The 21,606-nt window shown below is 47.5% G+C and overlaps 3 protein-coding genes across 5 annotated transcripts; 1 reads left to right on the plus strand and 2 right to left on the minus strand.

Moving 5' to 3' along the window:
* The first annotated feature begins 1,686 nt into the window (after positions 1-1,686).
* On the plus strand, positions 1,687-9,502 carry plekho1b (pleckstrin homology domain containing, family O member 1b). Of its 2 annotated transcripts, none has more exons than XM_080472048.1 (6): positions 1,687-2,151; positions 2,790-2,936; positions 7,156-7,296; positions 7,391-7,495; positions 8,089-8,187; positions 8,309-9,502. In XM_080472048.1, exons 1-6 carry the CDS (start codon positions 2,125-2,127, stop codon positions 8,879-8,881), a joined length of 1,092 nt encoding a protein of 363 aa, XP_080328174.1. In that variant the 5' UTR covers positions 1,687-2,124; the 3' UTR covers positions 8,882-9,502. The 2 variants fall into 2 exon arrangements, with proteins under 2 accessions (XP_080328174.1, XP_080328175.1); XM_080472049.1 differs by lacking the exon at positions 1,687-2,151 and adding an exon at positions 2,293-2,617 and having other exon boundaries at positions 8,309-9,496.
* A 285-nt stretch (positions 9,503-9,787) lies between these two features.
* LOC308114838 (acidic leucine-rich nuclear phosphoprotein 32 family member D-like) lies at positions 9,788-14,100 on the minus strand. Its single transcript, XM_080472051.1, has 7 exons — positions 13,887-14,100; positions 11,973-12,122; positions 11,540-11,662; positions 11,157-11,310; positions 10,832-10,974; positions 10,695-10,758; positions 9,788-10,601 (listed from the first exon to the last, which is right to left on the minus strand). The coding sequence occupies exons 1-7, from the start codon at positions 13,938-13,940 to the stop codon at positions 10,516-10,518; spliced, it is 774 nt and encodes a 257-aa protein (XP_080328177.1). The 5' UTR covers positions 13,941-14,100; the 3' UTR covers positions 9,788-10,515.
* A 1,078-nt stretch (positions 14,101-15,178) lies between these two features.
* On the minus strand, positions 15,179-21,128 carry LOC308114831 (mothers against decapentaplegic homolog 4-like; the record flags this gene model as incomplete). Of its 2 annotated transcripts, XM_080472040.1 has the most annotated exons (10): positions 15,179-16,220; positions 16,294-16,399; positions 16,664-16,832; positions 17,487-17,670; positions 17,751-17,804; positions 17,906-18,025; positions 18,278-18,559; positions 19,301-19,481; positions 20,233-20,481; positions 21,037-21,128. In XM_080472040.1, the coding sequence occupies 9 exons, from the start codon at positions 20,473-20,475 to the stop codon at positions 16,018-16,020; spliced, it is 1,542 nt and encodes a 513-aa protein (XP_080328166.1). In that variant the 3' UTR covers positions 15,179-16,017. The 2 variants fall into 2 exon arrangements, with proteins under 2 accessions (XP_080328166.1, XP_080328167.1); XM_080472041.1 differs by lacking the exon at positions 21,037-21,128 and having other exon boundaries at positions 16,134-16,220; positions 16,298-16,399; positions 20,233-20,475.
* Positions 21,129-21,606: the final 478 nt, after the last annotated feature.

Below are 21,606 nucleotides of genomic sequence, written 5' to 3' on the forward strand. Positions count from 1 at the left end.
ATCAGGGTTCTTGTTTAGCTTCTCCTCTGATTGACTGTTCTTTGTATTCCTGGCAGAAAGAGTCTAATTCGGGCTTTATCAACCTGCCACCACCATGTTAAAGAGTTACGGTTGTCTTTTTGGTCCAGAAAAGTTCACATTACTGGCAGTAGAGGTTGTCTTCAAGAAGCTTGTTATCAAAGTGGCACCAACACCCAACCCTCTCACCAGGTGGGACGATTACGTATAAACTGGCAAGGTGGTGGCTGGTAAAGCCAAGTGGGTTGATGAAGCTGCTAGCCAGGCTGGAACTTTGCTAAATATAGATCCTTTCTAGTCTGGCTGCGTTAACTCTGTTGTTGCTGACCCAACCCACGTGTCGTCTGGTTTGATTCTCTGTGTATCTGTTAGATCTAGTTGTGAAGAGTTTGAGATGAATGTGGATGTTTTTTTTTTAAATTCCTTTCCTTTCATCTTAAAGATCATTTTACAGTGAATTTACAGATCTGATGAATTTATCAGTCACTGATGTAATCATGGGCCTTTACAGACTTTTTCTATGCGTTATCCAGAAAAGCAGCGATTTCCTAAAGAGTAAACATCCATGTTCCTGGTAAACCATCATTAATGATGCCACAGACACAGCATCACACTAGCTGAACAAATGATCTTCATCAAACCAGCGTAAGCAGTTGCCTTAATGACGGCATTGTCTTCAGAGAGCGCCCTCTTCTGGTGAATGATGGTACACAGTCAATGTAACGCAGCTTTTTCAGGATATTTTTAATCCTGCTGTTTGTAGTGCTCCTCCACAGCCTTTATGTCAAAAAATCTGCTATTTTAAGACTTATCAATAAACAAATTCAGCTGAGTGTGACAGAAATCTTAACTAAGTCACATGTTACATTCATACATTAAATACAATTATTAACACCCGAATATTAATATTCAATATATAGATACAGTACCTTTTCAAATTTTCAGTAATCTGCATCTTGTTATTTCAGTGGAGAAATTAGAGGCTCTCTCCCTCTCTCTGTTGTTTCAAGTCTGTTGTTGTGATAAAGTGTGTTGTTGTGGTGATGTGTATTGCTATTGTGTTGTTGTGTGTTGTGATGAAGTGTGTTGTTGTGGTGATGTGTATTACTATTGTGTTGTTGTGTGTTGTGATGAAGTGTGTTGTTGTGGTGATGTGTATTGCTATTGTGTTGTTGTGTGTTGTGATGAAGTGTGTTGTTGTGGTGATGTGTATTACTATTGTGTTGTTGTGTGTTGTGATGAAGTGTGTTGTTGTGGTGATGTGTATTACTATTGTGTTGTTGTGTGTTGTGATGAAGTGTGTTGTTGTGGTGATGTGTATTGCTATTGTGTTGTTGTGTGTTGTGATGAAGTGTGTTGTTGTGGTGATGTGTATTACTATTGTGTTGTTGTGTGTTGTGATGAAGTGTGTTGTTGTGATGAAGTGTGCTGAATTGTTGCAGACATAAAGTGTGTCGTGTTGAAGTGTGTTATTGTGTTGTGTGTTGTTGTGATGAAGTGTATTGCTATGCTGAAGTGTGTTGTCGTGTTGAAGTGTGTCAGTGGATAATCTGTAGATCAGCTGGTGTCTCTGACCCAGATCAGTAGAGACTCCAACATCTGTGAGATGGATTATCTCTTTCTCTGTAACACACACACACGCACACGCACACGCACACGCACACGCGCACACACACACACACACACACACACACACACACACACACACACACACACACACACTTGTATCAGAGTCTCGAGTTTTTTTCAATATGCGGCCTCCGGGAGGCGCTGTCGGGCTGCTGAGGAGCCGCTGAGCCAGCAGGGAGTCCCGCGGGGAGGAGTAACCGGACCCGGCTGTCGGGACTGCTGCTGTCCGCTCAGAGTGCAGCGGAGCCCGGCGGCTGACAGCAGCAGCGGGGCGGACGGGACGGCAACACCGAGCACTGCCTGCAGCTGAGCGGCGCGGCGGCGGCGGAGGCTCCGGTCCTCCTGCGGGACTTCCACCGGCTCCTCGCCCGCTGCGGCTCCTCTTGCTCCGGCCGCAGCGCCGCGCTGTCCGGACGGTGACCGGAGTTCTGTGGAAGTGGGAGAAGTGCCGGCGGGGCCCGGTCCGACACCGGCAACATGAAGAAGAACTGCTCCGGGAAGCGGGTGAGTGTGAGCGGCTCGGAGCGGCCGCGGCTCGGGGACGGCCGCTTTGTCCCGTTATGCCGTGGCGCGAGGACAAAAGGATTAAAGCGGCTCTTATTCTGAAGGAAGCAACAGGCAACCAAAGAAGCGCCTTTGTTTTTCAGAATAAAAGCCTCGCAAAAGTGATGGAAAGTGAAGCGGGGTAATCTGCGGAGTTGGTGTCTCATTACAGCGGATTAATGGGATTACGTAACATCCACTGGACACCTGAACGCCCCACTAACTGGACACCCAGTTTAGGCACTGGACACCTGAACGCACCACAGACTGGACACAGCACAGGGACAGCAGAGCGCATGCATGGCATCTATTCAAACCTAACCCTAAATGACTCAACAGCAGCAATGACGTTTGGGCCGCAGTAGCAGTAGACTGTAAAAGTGGTGCAATTGTGAAACCATAAAAACAGCAGCGAATGATGTCAAAGGTCAATGGGTTGGTAAAATTATTGGAAAGTGTGAAAATGAGTCTTTTTTTATCACTCTATGAAACAACTCAACAAGAATGCTTGACAGATGACAAAAGAACTGAAGTAATCTCGCCCAATACCCAGAATGCACAGAAGTCTCTGACAACAGGTTGTGTGGTTCTGGTTTCAGGGCGCAGCGGACTCGGCGCCTCAGAACATCACCCCTGATAAGGTGGGCTGGATCAGGAAGTTCTGTGGGAAGGGGATCTTCAGGGAGATCTGGAAGAACCGGTTCGTGGTTCTGAGAGGAGACCAGCTGTTTGTCTGCCAGAAAGAGGTGAGTGGGGGGGGGGGGGGGGGATTGACTGACACCTGCCACTCTGTCAGCTGACCAATCAGAGCTGAACACAGAGATAAAGTTGTAATTATCATCATGGTAACCAAACCTCAATGTGGAGACGTACATTTGAGGCCCCGTTTGCACGACATTTCAAGTTAAAACACAAATCGTTTTGGCATTTTTGTTTCCCATTTACACTGAATTCCAGTGTTTTGAAAGTGAAGTCCATTTACATGGAAATGGCAGAAATGCTGAAAATCATGCCGTTTTGATGTAGGGCCACTATTGTGTGCTGTCGTTTGTTTTTGTAACGAAACCACATACATAGACATTAATACGCTATAAACATTAACAACGGTGAGTACATTCTGATGGGGGGTGTTTGGGCCCTCGGTGTCGGTGTTTGGGATCTGGCACGTTGCCTCTGGTTTCCCTCCCGGTTGCTGGCATGCTCTTGCACTGGTACAGGGGGACATCTGTGGTGGGGTGGGCTGAATCGGCGCCACAGCCTCGGGGTAAAGAGTTGGATAACAGGGCCTGGCCAGTGGCTGCAGCACTGCGTGTCTGAGCGACGGGGGGTGAGGGGCTGGCAGGGTGGGGGTTTGGTTGAGAGTGTGTGCAGTAGGACTGGAGAGATCGGCGTGGTTTGACTGCCGGCAGTGTATGAAGATAACACATTACCTATGAAATATATTTTTAAAGAGTGCATCGGGTCAGATTGAGGTGTAAAACCAGTTCAGGTCTTTTACAGATTACAGATGATTGATTACCTTCGCCAACGAAAGTTGGGCTGCCAACGAAGGTGGCCGAGAAGGTTATGTTTTTGTCTACGTGTATTTATTAATATATTTATTGGCTTGTATGTATGTATGTATTTTACCAACTTTCCTCAAAAACTACTCATCCGAATTGCATGAACTCTTCAGGGAGGATTTGTCATCATACAAGGATCAATTGATTCGATTTTGGGACGTTAACGGCGAACCGTTTCCAAAATAAATCCTCCCAAATAACTGCGAAAAATGTTCCCATACGAAGCGGATGAGAGCGGTACCTCATGGAGGAGTTCAGCGTCTGTTGCCATGGAGACGCTCCCTAGTGCTTCACGCAGGGATGTTGCTACCTGACCTACCTAGTTAGCATCGATATGAGCAGACGGCCATCACGCTGGCGAATGTGGCATCGGCGAATTGTCTGCGCTCTACCGAGTGTAGCTCTAGTTTTACATGGGAACGATCTCTCCACCTGTTTCTCTTGAAGTCAGTTGTGGGAGCAAGTCACTGTTCAGACACTTTGTATGTCTGATTTGCGTTGTAAATGGGAGAGCGGTCATGTGTGGACAGTGAGTATAGGAGTGGGCCGAGGACACGGCCCTGGGGGGTGCCAGGTGCTGAGGATGGTGCTGGAGGAGAGGACGTCCTCGATCTGGCTGCAGAGATGATGCGGGTCACTGAAAGACTTGAAAGGCCGAAGGAGGTTAAGGAAGATACTCAATAGGAAGTTGGCTTTTATAAGTCTCTTCCTTTGTACACATGACTACTGTGTGTGCACACGAGTGTGTTTATGTTCGCTGCTGCTGTAGAAATGTTAGACCATTGATACGTGAACTGTGTTTATAATTGTGAATATGTGAACATACACTATGCGCCAAAAGTTTTAGAACAGCCCAATCTTTCCATTTACAATCATTTATTTTAATGTTTCATTTAATGAAAAAAAATTTAAAAAATCAATTTAATGTCAAATGAAGTCATGGAATCATTTTCTAAGCCTCTTTATTCATAGCTTTCATCCTGCACCTCGTTCTGTCAGACCTGCCGCTCCAGTTCTCCTCTTCACTGATGAAGCTGAGACTTCCTCAATACGACTGCTGTTTATCTGTTCGCTGTTGTCCCGTCAGCCGCCTGCCTCACAAGCTGGTAATTTTTAGAAGCTTGTCTTCTGATTCTGTTGTGGCTTTCAGTCTGCCAGACCTCTTCCTGTCAGCATTTCAGCTTCTGAGAGCGTTTTGATGGTAAAGTTTCCATTTCACCCGCGAATACCTTGAATCTCTTTGAATTCCTCTGTCGGAAAGACATTTTAAAGAGTTATGATGGCCCGTCTCTCTCTTCTATTATTAACTGCCTTTGTTTTGTTTTTTTTATTTGTCACCATCTTTATTGCAACACACGCCTTTCTGCAGTACGATGATCTTCAACTGATGCTCACAAGTGTGTAGCACTACAGTGTGTTCCAACGCTGCCTTAATGCAGACGGAGGGGTTTGTAAGGAATCGGGAAAAGGTGAAACACCTGAAGGATTTAGTAACTTTCAAGGTGGAATCAACTTCCATTGTTACAGAAATAAAAATCTAAAATTTACATTACATTTAACCTTAACCTTTTTTTTTAAGCTCAATTCCTTTACCTTAGTACCATTTCAATTGATTTATTGGACTTGAACGACTTTTTGAAAAAAACAAACAAAAAAAAAACGGGGAAAACCTTTGGCGTTCTAAAACTTTTGGCCGGTAGCGTATGTAAATATTTAAGGAAGCTGTGACGATCAACATGCCTGAAATGAATCATTCTTATAATTAAATTATATTACCGCTATACTGGAATTACTTCTATTCTGGGAGTACTTATGCAATAGGAGTATTTCTGTACTCAGAATACTACTTGCCATGTTCTAGTGTTTTGGTTCAGCCAGCAAACACAGAGTTTCTACAGTCAACGTTCCGCAGGAGTCAGATTTCAGACCAAGCTGCGAACACACTGAGTGCTCCGATTACACTGCAGCCGGGGAGGAAGCGAGGTCTTTATTCTCTATAACACTGAGAACGTCCCCATAGAACCTCCTGTAATACTGGGAACGTCCCTTAAAACTTCTAAAAGTGTCTTTGTATAACCACTATAACACCGAGAACATCAGAATGGAACCTCAATAACTCTGAAACTATTTTTGTTTAACCTCTATAACGCTGAGAACTTCCCTTAAAACCTCTATAATAAATTTGAGAACTTCCTTGTGTAACCACTGACAGCGTCCTCATAGAACCTATAACAACTATACTATAACAGGGCATATCTTTGTATAACCTCTGTAATAACATTGAGAACTTACCTTAAAACCTCTAAAAGTGTCTTCCTATAACCAGCATAACACTGAGAACACCTAAATAGAACCTCGATAACTCTGAAAATATTTTTTGCTTTAACCTCTAGGACACTGAAAATGTCTTAGTATTACCTCTATAAAACTGGAAATATCCTCATGGAACATCTATAGTTTTGAGAACATCCTCATAGAACCATCATAAAACTGAGAATCTCTTTGTCGATTTTTTAATTAATTAATTTAAAATCTCTGATCTCACTTGTTTTAAATTTGGGAAATTGTGTGTATGTGTGGAGACACTAAGGACGCCAGTTTGTGTCCTCTTCCGTTTGCACTCTGTTCACAGTCCGTCTGTCTCGCTCTCTGAATCGCCATGGTAACCAGAGCCAGCAGTCGATTGGCTGGCTGGACGGTCCCTGTCTCCCAGTTTGGTGTCCATTCATTCTGATTGGCTGGCAGTGTGAAGAGGAACAATCGCAGGAGTCCAGCAGTTGCAGGGACTGAAAACGCCGAACGCGAGTTTAAAGTGATCGTTTCGGGAGGAAGTGTGTGTGCCTGTGCTCGTGGTTTCTGTGGCGCCGCGTGTTCCTGGGTACTTTTAGAAAGGAAGTAAAGCACAGAAAAACTGAAGTGAGACAGAATTTGGTCAAAAGAGGATTTGAAGGAAGTTGTGACATGTTGCTCATCAGAAAGAGTAACAAAACACACAGCTGTGTGTGTGTGTGTGTGTGTGTGTGTGTGTGTGTGTGTGTGTGTGTGTGTGTGTGTGTGTGTGTGTGTGTGTGTGTTATAGCGATGGCTGACCTGACCCTGTGAGGACACACAGCTCTCGTCTATGAAGTGAAAATCAAAGCCTCACGCTGATGTTACGGTTCAGTCCACACAAGCCACTGACCAGTGTGTGTGTGTGCGTGTGTGTCTGTGTGTGTGTGTGTCTGTGTCTGTGCGTATAATACCTCCCACAATGTCTCAGTTTTAAGCTGGTTAATAATTGAAGCTGTTTCCATGGTGACAAACAGGTGGTCTGTGATAGCCTCAGGCTAACTGTTAGCAGGCCCAGAGCGATGTCACTCACCTGTCTGTCTGCTCATTACTCTGTGTGTGTGTGTGTGTACAGGTGAAGGAGCTGGGTCGGGCCGATGAGGTTTTGGACCTGTCGGACTATGAGCGCTGTGAGGAGATCAGGAAGAACAAGAGCCGCAGCAAAAAGAACCACAGCAAGTTCAGACTGCAGCGCTGCAGCTCACCTGGAAACATGGTGCTTACACCTGCAACAGTAAACAAACACACACACACACACGCACACACACACACACACCCCTTTGTGACCGTGTGGGGTTTCTGTGTTTCAGGTTCCTAACTTGGTGTTTCTGGCCGTCAGTCCGGAGGAGAAAGAGTCGTGGATCAACGTTCTGAACGCCGCCATCACCAGAGCCAAGAACCGGATTCTGGACGAGGTGCTGTGCTAGCGCACTTAGCTGTGAGCCGCTAGCTACTCCCGTTTCTCTGAGGTTCTGAACCAGTTTGTTGTCGCCACATGAGACAGACGGGCTTGCAACACCGTGCTTTGACGCGTTTGCCTGGACTTCTCCAGGTTAAGTCTACCAGGAACTGGAGAGGTCGCTGAGCCACTCAAGTCATTCTGCAGCCAGCTGAGGTATTTCATCTGATCAAGATGCCTCCTGGTGGCCTCGGGCACGACTCACTGGGACGAGACCCCGAGGTTTGGACGTCTTTATAGGGGACAGAGAGTCTGAACTCAGAGGCAAACAAGCCAGATGGTGACAGAGCGGCCGTGTCTCCTGCTGACGATTGGATCTGGACTCTCTGGACTGTCTGCCGTCTGTCTGCAGCTTCAGTTTTCCACCCATCAATACCATTGACGCTCCATCTCCCCCCCCACACCCAGTTGGCTGATGAAGGCCTTTTATGTAACCTCAGAGAGGCGGGACCAGCTGCTCTCATACAGGCTCTTATTGGCTGAAACTAATATACTCCGAAAAGATGGCACTGATCCGCCTGAATTCTCATGTCTTGTCTGTTATTTCAGGTGACTGTGGAAGACTCTCAGCTGAGTCACCTGACCAGGGACCGAGTGAAGATCCCCCACAACCGGCGGCTGCCCACCCGAGGACACCTGCTGGCTGTGGTGGGTACTACACCCCTCCTCCTTTTAAAGTCCAGTGAAGGACCGAATCAGATGTTTTATTGGCTACAGATGAGTGAATGAAGTTTCACGGGCCTCCTCCTCTTCTCTCTCTGCACTGCAGGCCTCCACCTCCTCCTCTGACGGGATGCTGACTTTGGATCTGATCCAGGAGGACGGTTGTGAGCCCTTCAGGGTTGATTTGGACAAATCGCTATTGGCCGTCAGTGCTGACTGTCCACGGTCAAAAATGGACGGCAGTCTCTCGGCCGAGCCCGCCAAGGCTTCTGGGAAGTCACAGAGTCTCCCACGTCAGGTGGTGGTGATCCGATCCCCCGAGTCGGGAAAAGGGTTGACCGCGGCTGAGAAGAACCGCTGTGCCTCTGTGGACCAGATCCTGATGATCTCTGAGGCCAAACCGAGCGCGGCGCCTCTCGGCCGCCTGCAGGAACTCATCGAGCGGAAGCTGCAGGAGACGGAGCTCCTGCTGACGGAGGCACGGGTGGAGGGGGAGCGGACGAAGGCCCCTGAAGGAGTCGAAGCCGAGAGACTTCTGAAGGAGGCGGCAGCGGCCTGGAAGCACGCCCAGGAGGTACTGGAGGAGGTGAAGGAGCTCCGGGCTCTGTACCGGCAACTGGACTCTGTCGGCCCGTCAAACGGCACCAGACTCAACCCGGAACCCCCGAGTCTGATGTGAGCGGCGGGGAGGTCCGGATGGAGCAGGAAATACCAGCAAAGTGAAGGAACCAAACGCGCGAGGTACCGAGGTGACTTTTCTTCAGCTCAGCCCTCGTCATGCCGTCTTCTGACGGGTCGGGTTTCCACGTGGCTGGAGGATGAAGTTCAGGATCCACTGGTGTCGTAGAGCGACGGCCTGAGTGTTCGCTGACGTCAGGGAAAATGTGCCGAGTGTGCAGCTTTTAGTTCATCTCAGAGTGAATGAATGAATGAATGAATGAATGGATGAATGGGAAGTGGTGTGTTTGTCCAGCGCTTTTGGGCGAAGTGCAAATAATGAGTCCTTAACTAGCGCACACATTGGCCAATTGTGCCAACATTAGCCGATTACGCAGCGCGACTGACGGATATTTGCACAAATAACGGATCCATTATTTGCGCTGCGCAAAGGGGTAGATTGCACAAATTGCCCAAAAGCGCCCGACTTGTTCAACTTCCTGTGGTAGGATGGGTAATTTGCTTCCCGTGTCTCCAGCAGCGTGCAGCTGCTTTCGCCTTAAAGCAGGGAGGATGATGGGAGCTGTAGTTCTGTAGTGATCAGGTCATGTAGGAAGAAATAAAAACCCATGACTGAAACAGGAACGCGTGTCATTACTGAGCTGGCGAGATTCACTTAGTTTCACTTGGTTATAATAAAGTTATCGCGGGCTAATAATTCTAACGGGCGAGTGAGCAGCTTGCTGCTAATGCTGACTTGATCTCAGTGAAGCTCCTGAAGAGGTAAGCTAATTTGTTTATCAAACCAAGTCTGAAGGGCAAACAAATCCAGGCAAAACTATTTGCACGCACACACACACACATACACTCCAAACAGGTGTGTGTGAGCTCCTACTCCACACACTGTATGCCCATATAACACTGAAGTGGTAGAACAGTTGAAAGGATTCAGAAGTTTTATTCAAAAACATTAAAACGGGCAGACAAGAGGAATAAAAAAATAAAATCAACTCCGACCCAAAACCACCAGACCAGCACACACCACGACTATTTACACACCTCAGAGACCAGCAGAGACCTCGTCTTGGAGCCTGGATTTTGGCGGTCCAGAGCTGAACCGACCCTCAGCAGAGCCACAGACTGGCAGGCGGGGGAGGGGGGGGGGGGGGGCGTCCAACTAAACATCCTCCAGGAGGAGAACCATCCAAGCAGAACAGATTTTTGGGTCACATGTGGACCAATCGGCAGCCGCCATGGCGCTCCCATGAGCCGGGCTCGGCCACCGAGACTCATGGGTAATGTAGTGTTCACAGGACGAATCAAAGTGTGCAGCATTACCGGGAATGACCATCGGGGGCACACTGACAGGATGTGTGAGAGATTTACATCTCCTGAACTTTACTTTTCAAATAAACTTAGAAAAAAGTTAGCGACATTATCACACAAACAGCTTCTGATTACATGTAATCTAATTACATGTACTCTCACTCATTCCTCTGATTACATGTAATCTCTAGTCTCATCGGGGGTTGGTGGCGTGTTGCCAAGATAACGATGACGTCTAGAGTCTGTCAGTTTGTGGCTCCGAGGCACGGCAGGTCAGAGGTCACTGCAGGAGAGGCAGGGGGCGGGGCTACAGGCGGAGGAGGTGGCCCGTTATTCATCATCGTCGTCATCATCGTCGCCATCATCCTCGGCGTCTCTCTTCCTCTTTTCACCATGAACACCGGCGGCATCCTCATCTGAGGAAACACACACACATTAAGAGCGGCTGCATGAGAGAACCTCAGTTTACGAACTTTCCTGTGGACCCCAAATGTATCATGAAGACAAACCTGCATCGTCCTCTTCCTCTTCGTCATCCTCTTCCTCCACGTAGTCGCCATCATCCTCTTCATCCTGTGGAGAAGTGTGTCAGTAAACAGCACGAGCACTGCCCCCTGCTGGGCCCAGCCTGCAGCTGCACTTTCACCTGGATGCCCTCCTTCATCAGGTACGACAGCCCAACCTCCTCCTCCTCTTCGTCATCATCGTCATCATCATCCTCCTCCTCTCCCTCAGAGTCTTCGTCATCCTCGTCTTCATCCCCGGGTGGACCGGCCTCATCATCCTCATCTGTTAGAGAAAGAAAAAAGAAAAAGTTACTCTGGAGCTGTGTAGGCGGTTCTCCAGCACCACAGAACGATCAGGCGTTACTGTGTGTGTGTGTGTGTGTGTGTGTGTGTGTGTGTGTGTGTGTGTGTGTGTGTGTGTGTGTGTGTGTGTGTGTGTGTGTGTGTGTGTGTGTGTGTGTGTACCATTCTCTGAGTCTGGATTCTCGTTGTCGTCCTGGTCGAAGCCGTCCAGGTAGGAGATCTGAGGCAGCAGCGTGAAGACGCTCTCCCTGTAGTCGTCCAGCGCTGCGATGTCACAGCTGTACAGCTCCAGACTCTTCAGGTTCTTTAGGTTTTGCTGAAGGAACAGACACGCACACACAAACAAACACATGCTTGGACCACAACCACCTCGAGACACACCTACACCCTCAGACACCTCCAGGGGGCGCCATTACTGCATATTGTGAACCTAATGGCTGAGCAGAATGTTGTAGGTTCTTGATATTGTCTCAATTTTTGAGTGAGTGAGTGAGTGAGTGAGTGAGTGAGTGATGGAGTGACGCAGTGAGTGAGTGAGTATCTACCAAGGCTTCGATGCTGCTCAGTTCTTTGATCTTGTTCCCACTCAGGTTCAGATGTGTCAAATTTGGACATTTTTCAGCCAGAGAGTCCAAACCTCCACAGATGATGTTATCACTGACCTCCAGCTGAAACACACACACACACACACACACACACACACACACACACACACACACACACACACACACACACACACACACACACACACACACACACACACACACACACACACACACACACACACACACACACACACACACACACACACACACACACACACACACACACACACACACACACACCTCAGTAATAATACATTCAAGTGTCACCCGTTTTTACAAAGACTGAAACTATAAGGGAGCGAGACCTGAACCCTGAGGTACACCTGCTGCCTTTAAACCCTCGACACGAAGCGGTGGTGGTGCGTTCACTGACCTTGCGTAGTTTGGGAAGTTTGGGCAGCTTGGAGAGCGAGCTGAGGTTGACGTTGACCATGCTGAGGATCTCCAGCTCCGTGTACTCGTCCGTCAGACCCTCCACCTCTCCGTCACCGGAGCGACAGTTATCCACCACCAGCTCAGCTACCTGAACACATCACCATGACAACAGTGTGAGGACGGGTGTGTTGACAGACAATGTGTAGTAACTTCAAAAAGCTCAGGAAGTGATATCATATGTCTCTATAGCTGCTTGGAAAAGTGTTGATACTCCGTGAAATTTTCCAGTTTGTCATATATCGCAACCACAAATGTATATATATACTTTAGAGGTGAGAAGAAAGACACTGTTGAAACAAATCCTGAAAAAGTATTTTTTTAGTTTGTCACAATCCATGTTGGAGAATCAACAAACATGTTGAAGAAAGTTATCTGGTCAGATGACAACAAAATTTTACTTTTTGGACTAAATGAAACAAAGGAGGTGGAAGTGGAACACTAGCACTGCACATCACCCTGAACACATCATCACCCTGAACACATCACCCCCACACGCGTCTGACTCAAAGTGACTGAATATCTTTGAGTGAAACACTTTTCAGGGTTTTCATTTGTAAACAGATTGTAAAACCATGTCTCATTTCCCTCCCACTTTACAATCTAACCCTAACCCAACACATGAAATCCCAAGAACATACATTAAAATCTGTGGTCGTTATAAGAAAGAAAGTGGAAAAGTCAAAGGGCATCAATATTTTTGAAAGCTCCTGCTAAACATAAACATTAACTGGACAAAGATTGAAAGAAGAGTGGGTGTGTTCTGACTTTAAGTGACAGGATCAGCAGCCAGTCACCGATTGTGTGCAAATCAGAGCTGGAGTTGTACAAATTTATAATTTTATGCAATTCAATAATGAAAGAGAGGCACGTACCAAAATACAGACCTGATAGAATCAGCCAATCAGAATGACCCTGTAAAAGTCTGTGATTGGCTGATTTTGTGGCACATTTATAAGACGTAGTAAGTTAGTAGTTTAAATCTACAATAACAAATTGGAGAAGAAAACACCATGATTGTGCGTGCATAGCGATAATAGCAACCATAAAAACATATTTTGTGAGCACAGATTTCTGATTGCTCAGATGAAGTTTTTCTTTTTCAAAAACCTCACGCTCAGGATTGTGGCAGATATAATTCCATGGAGTTGCAGTTGGTGTGTGTGTGTAGCTGAAAGCCTCCACCATCCTCACTCTTCAGGAATCCTCTGTCCATGAACGACTGCAGGTTATTCGAGCGCACGCCCCCTGCTGGACGCTTTGAAGACAGGCGGAGACTACATCCTGCGCCACCTGGACCGCCGCTGGGTGGGGGGGGACTCCGGAAACGTGTTCGTGGGTTTCAGCTCGTCACCATCACCTCTGTTTTCCTCCAAAAGTCCATCGGCATCCATATGAGGTTAATTGATGGCCTGAAAGTAGCTTTGTGTGTGTGCGTGTGTGCGTGCGTGCGTGCGTGCTTGCTATGTGATGGTCACGTGACCTGTCCCTGGCCCCTGACTGCACAGCTGCTCCAGCGCCTCGCGCTTCTGACCCGGATAAAGCGATAAAGATGGAGGGACGTTACCAGCCGAAAGCAACGTAGGTTGGCCACTAGTTAACATCGAAGCCAGTGAAGCCGAAACACCGATTAGCCCGTTAGCTGTTTTAAGTGCATGAGGCCACGCTGTAAGCCGTGAAGCGGGAGCGCGCGCCGCTCGGACCCGTGTTTTCCTATCATGCGACATCGACGGTTTTCCCGCGGAAGGCACTCGGTAACGGTCCCGTGCGCGAGCGAGAGGAGGGCGGGCGGGGGGGGGGGGTGTTGACGCCGCGTCCCGCTTCGCTTCAGCTCCGGCAGGGGTTCGTCACTCACCTCGGCGGGGTTTCGGTTCCGGAGCTCCAGGCTGATCCTCTTCTTCATGTCCATGTTAGGAGTCCAGACCACGCAAACGGAGCGGGACGCAGCGGGAGACGGTGGAAGTGAAGAGCGGCGAGAGCGGTTTCTCCTGCGGACATCAGGCGAACACTACACCGCCATGTTCGAAGCTGCCCCGCCTCCATTGACAGACCACGCCCCTTTCCTTCCTATTGGCCCACACACCGAGCAGTTTGTTGGCCCCGCCTCATCAGCCAGTTATGCAAAATCCTCTTCTCCGATTGGATGGAATTTCGAAGGCGTTACTTTGCTGTGACCAATGAGAGGCCGAGGCTGGAGCATTTAAACATTACTGGCGCTGACTCTTTGTTCTTATTGGCGCCACATTTCACCGAAATGACTCTTTTTCATTCATAAACAAAAAACTGTTTCAGTTTCATAGAGCAAACCAAGGGAAATACACTACCGTTCAAAAGTTTGGGGTCACTTAGAAATTTCCTTATTTTTGAAAGAAAAGCACAGTTTTTTTCAATTAAGATTACTAATCAGAAATACACTCTATATATTGTTAATGTGGTAAATAACTATTCTAGCTGCAAATGTCTGGTTTTTGGTGCAATATCTACATAGGTGTATAGAGGCCCATTTCCAGCAACTATCACTCCAGTGTTCTAATGGTCCAATGTGTTTGCTCATTGTGTCAGAAGGCTGATGGACGAATAGAAAACCCTTGTGCAGTCATGTTAGCACAGCTGAAAACAGTTTAGCTGGTTAGAGAAGCTATAAAACTGACCTTCCTTTGAGCAGGTTGAGTATCTGGAGCATCACATTTGTGGGGTGGATTCAACGCTCAAAATCGCCAGAAAAAGAACTTTCATGTGAAACCCGTCAGTCTATTCTATTGTCCGTCTACTGAGCATGTGCAGAAGAACTATTTATTACGACCGTGTGCAGCGTTTCAGAAAAGTTGCGTTTCCCCATTTACACGGAGTCTGAACCTTTTCGAAAGGTTCCACCTCGAGAATCGTTTAAAGAAAGTTGCATTTTCAGTGGCTCCCAGCGCCATTGTCCTATAAACAAACACAATAAAAAATTTCGGTTTTCACTTGAAAACATCATCGTGTAAACGGGACCTAAGAGCTTGACTTGACCAATTTACTTTCACTAGTTATATTTCAAACAGAACACAGACCCAAATGGCTGGAAAGTGTGTTGAAAGGTTATACTGTCTAAAGACTTAACCATAAATAAACCATTTTACTTGTAATAGTTGAATTAAAAACCGCATCAAAGAGCTAAAAGTCTTTATTTAAAACCCGTATGACATCATTTACATCACAGGAATGATTGAAGTTGATAAAACATTTTAAGAACAATGAAAAATTATTTTATTATTTTTGTTTAACGAGTCACTGCTTCACTGTATAACCAGAACAACTTAAAACCAAAGATTCAATTTTGTTGATTATATTTCAAAATTTTCAACAAATCAAATGAAAACAAAAAAGGCAGGAAAAAAACGTGACTGAAGATTTCAATGTGTTCACTTTAGTAGCAAAAATAAAGTTATCCTGAAACTGACAACAATCTTATACACCAGGAGTCTTTTTTTCTTAATTTGGACTGTTTCATTTTCTTTGGAAATATCACACACAATTGATCATTTCAGAACAAAAACTTCATGAAGATTAGATTTTTTCTTTTTAAATACAAAAAAAAAGAAATAAATATGACAGGCTGTGATGATATCAAATAAAAACGACTCTTTGGTAAATACCCATAAAAAAATAAACAAAAGCAAAACATAAGTAAACATTGTTTGAATGAACCGATCTCTTGAACATCTTTCTGCTGGTATCCATGGAAACGCACACAAATGACAAGAACTGCTGTGATTGGTTGATTGTCTGAAGCTTGTCTGAATCGATAAATGAGCTTCTGTGAACGTCAGATTATAAATAAAGATTGTGTGTGTGCGTGTGTGTGTTCCCTCTGTGGGAGTGTGTGTGTGTCAGTGTGTGTGTTCCTCCGGTGGCAGTGTGTGTGTGTGTGTCAGTGTGTATGTTCCCTCGGTGGCAGTGTGTGTGTGTCAGTGTGTGTGTTCCCTCGGTGGCAGTGTGTGTGTGTGTCAGTGTGTGTGTTCCCTCGGTGGCAGTGTGTGCAGCACCTGGTCGAGCAGCTGCAGTGCACGGTGCAGGTGCACCTCCAGCCAGCAGGGGGTGTCCTTAATGCTCTGTCTCGGGTAATCGCAGCCCCAACCTTTAACGAAGCTGAGCCGCACGATGCACAGTCTGCGCAGGTCGTCTACGCCCAGACCGGTCGCACATGCACCTGCGGGCGGACACGTGAGCGGTGGGTCACGGTGGACATGCCCCCGAGAAAAAGAAAGACTGGTGATACTTACTGACAGCAGGCGCCGCCCCGCTCACGCTGTTGGAACCCGCAATCGAACCGACAACAGCAGCTGCCTGCTGCTGCATCTGTCTGTGACACTGCCGCAGGTCAAACACCTGGAAAAACACACTCAGGTGAGACACACACACAAAGGTGAAACAACAATAAGTCAGATTCACACATGTGAAAAACACACACATTCACAGGTGGTGTGACAGAAGCAGGATGGAGGGGTGTTGAGAGTGATTCTACTCTCCATCAGAACCATCCAAAATTGTCCAAACGGGAGCACAAACTGGTGAAAATACGCTCACAAAGTAATGAGCGTAGACAGAAAAAAGACTCTACAGCGCCCCCTGTGGGTCACTGACTTTCCCTACCTTGATGCACGCTCCTGGGTAAATCTTGTGAACTCCATCTCCGGGCGCTCGGCCCGCCTCCCGGTCCAGGTACAAACTCTGGACAAACACCGCGTGATCGCTAAGGCAACGCATCCAGACGTCCCCGTCGCCCCGACACTCCAGCTGGACCCCTCGACCGATGTGAAGTCTGAAGGACGACAGTTGTTTAAACACCCAGACTGAAGCTCCTGTTAAAGGCTGCCAAAGAGTAGTAATGCCTCTTATCACCTTCGTCAGTGAAAGTTACGCCGAGAAGGTTATGTTTTCATCTGCATGTATTTATTTATTGGTTTGTATGTATGTATGTACAATTGGCCACGTTTACACTTTCCCGGGCTTTTACAGAAACTGGTATTTCTCCCTCTACATTTACAAAAAATATCTTAATTGACACGGACCGCATATACACCTGGTTCAGAGCTGCTGTGAGCATCACAAACCTGTAGGGGGCAGTGTGGCGAGAAGCATGAAGCCATGATAGCCAATCAGAATCCTGGAAAAAATACACGACGTCTCAAATTCTGACGTAAATCTCTGCCTACCCCCCGTTAGATGCAACCGGGGATACAGAGTTTAACCTGATCTCCACTGTGGCCGGAGTTTTCAGGAATCATCATTTGTGGTGAGTCGTAGCTGGTTTATGTGTGAATGTGCAGCCCAAACGCAGAGAAATATCACAGTTTTTTTCAAATACCCAGGTACGTATAAGCGTGGCCTATGGACGTATGTATTTTACCAACTTTTCGAAAAAAAATTCTCACCCAAATTGCATGAAATCGTCAGGGATGATCATGCTGCTCACCTGGCGCGATGGCTGGGGGCCGTGCGATGGACGTTACTCAGCTGTCCCAGACAGAAACGGTCTCCCCCCGAAGGGTCCACGTACCCGTCCACCGTCACCACGGGACAGCTGGCCTGCACCTTGAACATCTCACCCACCTGAACGTCCAGCTCAAAGTACGAGATGGAGCACCAGAACTCCGGACCTGAGGAACACCAACGCACCGTGAGACACAGCAGAGCGAGCGGGATGCCGGAGTGAAGCAGTTGAGGACGGGTGTGTCACCTGGGTGGTTGGACACTGGTTGTGGGTACGGAGCGACACTGTGATGCTGCGACCCTGCAAACAAACACGGTCTCAGCGTGAAGTATTACTGCCCAGCACTGCAGTGCTCTTCAGTATTGCCACACAGTATTGAAGTATTACTGAACAGTTCTCACAGAAGTGAGTGTTTGGGTCGTGGTGGTGATGATGTTGACCAGGTGGCTGCTGGTGACTCCGCCCACGATGTGGAGGTCCTGCAGAGCTGTAGGGGATGGGGCTATTATCTGTCCAGGTGACTGAGGACACAAAAAGAACACAAAGTGATAGAATCTGTTATACTAATCATACTCATTCTGCTCAAAAGCTATATCTGTTACACTACTGAGTACAAATATTACTGGATACCATCACCACTGGGTGTCATGGTGAGGTACTGGAGGAAGCAGTAAATTCCTGATAGAAATGTAGTATGAATGCAGTAATGGTGGAACGGTGATGCAGTAGTGATAGAGTCATGATGAAGTACAGACGTAGTACAGTTCAGGTACCTGGTTTAGGGGATCCAGGGTACTCGGAGCAGTGCTGATGGGGGGAGGTAGGGGTGGCAGGGTAAGGGGGTGAGGCCCGGGTCCTGTGGTTGTGGGTGTGGAGGAATCCCTCTGAGGCTCCGCCCACCCCGCTGACAGTCATGGAGCTGCTGGCTGCCGGAGACAGAGGCATGCTGCTGTACATGGTGAGGAGGCGGGGCTGTCCGCAGGGGTCCGCGTGGGGAGACGGGTCGGCATGTTGACAGTCCTGCAACAACTCGTCCTTAATCATCAACTGAGGACCTAAACGAGGACAGCAGCAGAGGTCAGAGGGTCACCAAAACCATAACGATAATAATCACACATTTGATTTAAAAACAGACAAGGACACTGTAAATAATGAGCACGTTAAAAGAAAGTTAAAAAAAATAAACTAAATAATTACTTATTTGGGGATTTGCAGTAGAACAGCATTGTTTAGCATGAATAGTTTTACAGGTCCCATATTATACAGCTTTTTAACAATTTGACATCGGTGTCAGCGGTCCAACGAGATTGTATTCAAAGTTTATTTCCCCAAATTCAGCCTTGGTCCTAAATGTCAGGCTAAAAGTCCCTCTAGTGGCTCTACTGAGAACAGGCTGTTTCTGTGTCTGTACCTTTAAATTCTAATGAGCTGTGTCTGTCCACGCCTACTCCTAGGTCAGAGCTCATCTACCTGAGAGAGAGTTAAAGTGACTGTCCACTACCAGAGTGAGTGGTTATTTCCCTACATGATGTCATGAAGGGAAAATGTCTGATTCGCCTGTACGAGCACACGTTTGCTAAAAAGTGGAGCGAGCAAGTGAGGAAGACGACAGGCTGTCTTTACTTCTGGGGCCTCATACACAGACTGTAGGAACATATTACTGTTAGAAAACCCTTAGAAAGTGAATTTTGCATAATATGGGACCTTTAAGATGAGTTTCAAAAGACTCCAGAGATTTAATGTTTTGATGACGTGCGGGAGGAGGTTCAAGAGCTGGGTGGCTGTGGTGCAGTTACCTGTGCTGCCACCAGGGGGCGTCACCCTCTCGTAGTGGTAGGGATTGACACACACACTGTCGTATTTGAGGTCAAAGGCGAACTGGCAGAACGTGGCATGCTTGAGTTCATTCTTGTGGAGGTCGGGCCAACGCCACAGCCGGGCGTAGATCACATGAGGGAAACCCTTCCTGCCTGCTACCTGGGGGGGGGGGGGGGGGGGGGGGGGGAGAGAGAGAGAGAGAGAGAGAGAGAGAGAGGTGTGACGGCAGAAAAGTTTGGACACTGCGAGTTCATATAAACTAGAAGACGCACTGAGCTCCTGGCAGAACACGTCTACCAGGCCTGAGAGAGCTAATTCCAGTTCATCACTGCCAACGACAACCAACCTGGTCAACCTAACCTGACCTCACAATGCTAATGGAAGCTAATGGAGCTAAGTGCAGTCATGCAGAGTCTCAGGAAGCTGGAGTAAACACACGACTCCTCACTGAGCCCGAATGTCCTCACAGAGGCAGATGAACCAACACACACACACACACACACACACACACACACACACACACACACACACACACACACACACACACACACACACACACACACACACACACACAGTTTGTCTGGTTTAGGTAAGCTCCGCCCTTTTCCTGTGTTCCAGACAAAACAAACTCTTGCCTTCCCTTACTCATTCTCCTCCTCCTCTTCCTCCTCCTCCTCTGTCTTTTTCTTCTCTTCCCCCTCTGTCTTTCTCCTCCTCGTCTTCAGGCTGGATGCAGGAGCCATGCTGCATCTTCAGGAAAAACTTTTTTTTTTCTTTTTTTTTTTTTTTGATGGAACTGGACAAGTTCATTTTCCATATAAAAAAACCTTCATGACCCTGTGCGAGGCTGTATGACCCCTGTATGACCCTTTACGACTCTGTGTCACCCTGTGCGACCCCTGTGTGGTACCTGCAGACGGCCGTCCAGCGTCCTCTGGATGGTGACACACTTGCTGGGCTGGAGGCCGTTGGAGGTGACGGCGGTGATGAGGGAGTCCAGCTCCTCCTTCTTCTCCTTCAGCTTCTTCACCAAACTCTCGATGGCCCGTTTGGCGAAGCCCTCGTTCTCTCCCCCCTGACGGTGAACCATCAGGCTGTGGATGATGCTGAGGCACGCCTCTGTGCTGCCGGGGGCGGAGCCAAGCACCGACATGCTCACCTGAGGAGGTGAAGGAGGAGGAGGAGGAGGAGGACAGGCGATGACACACACACACATCTAAAATACAAACATACACTTTCACACACAGACCTGGACATTTCCATTTCTGACTTTAATCAGGGGTTGGGTTTTTTTTGCAACACTCACACCTCCAGCTAGGAGGCCTCAGCTGACCGAGGAGCCTTGAACATACGTGCCCAGGCCCTGTTTATGTTAAATGTCAAATCAGAGACTGACAGGTACAGACACAGACAGGTACAAACAGATGGGTACAGACACAGACAGCCAGACAGAGGTAGACACAGACAGGTAAGTACAGACAGGTACAGATACAGACAGATATTTTTTTGAATGAAATTCATTAACAGGACCCGGTGACGTTGCGTGTGCTTCTCCGTGACGTCATCAGAGCCTGTTGAGTCTGACTGGTTGTTTGGATCTCGCGCTCTCTGTGTGTCTGACTCTCATCAACAGTTTTGATCCTCCACAAAAAAACACAACACAAAAAAAAACCCTCCGGAGCTCCGGACCGGCGGCCCGGGCAGCGTCACTCACCCGAGGCTCGGCGCTCTCCGCTCCGTTGTGATCCGCTGCCCGCGTCGGAGGCTTCAGACGGAGCTCCGCGTGTCCTCCGCACCAGACAGCCCGTGTCTGCTGCACGCTCACCGGGAGAGGAGGGAGGAGGGGGGAGGGGGGAGGGGGGGGAGGGTGGTGGTGGTGTTGGTGGTGGTGACACAGAGCCCCCCCCTCCACACCCCCACCCCACCCCCTTTTCCCAGACATAACAGGAAGTCTGGACACCTCTCTGTACCTTCCACAATAAAAAATTTAAAAAAACATAAAAAACCACACTGCAGAGTAAGGAAAACTTTGTTCTAAGTAAACGAAAAAAACTAACCGCAGTCCTGAAAATAACAACACACAACACACAACAAACAACAATTACTCGATTAAATGAACATAAAAAAATAAGAAAAATATTCTATTAATGGACAATCAATTTACAATAAATACTCAGTGAGAGCAAAATACTTAGACAAAATATACAAGAGGAATACACAATAAATACACAATAAACACGAGGTGATTTTACAATGATTACTCAGTAAATTCACAAAAATGATA

This window comes from Lipophrys pholis (genome assembly GCF_963383615.2).
Source record: "Lipophrys pholis genome assembly, chromosome: 9".
NCBI classification, from domain to species: Eukaryota; Metazoa; Chordata; class Actinopteri; order Blenniiformes; family Blenniidae; genus Lipophrys; species Lipophrys pholis.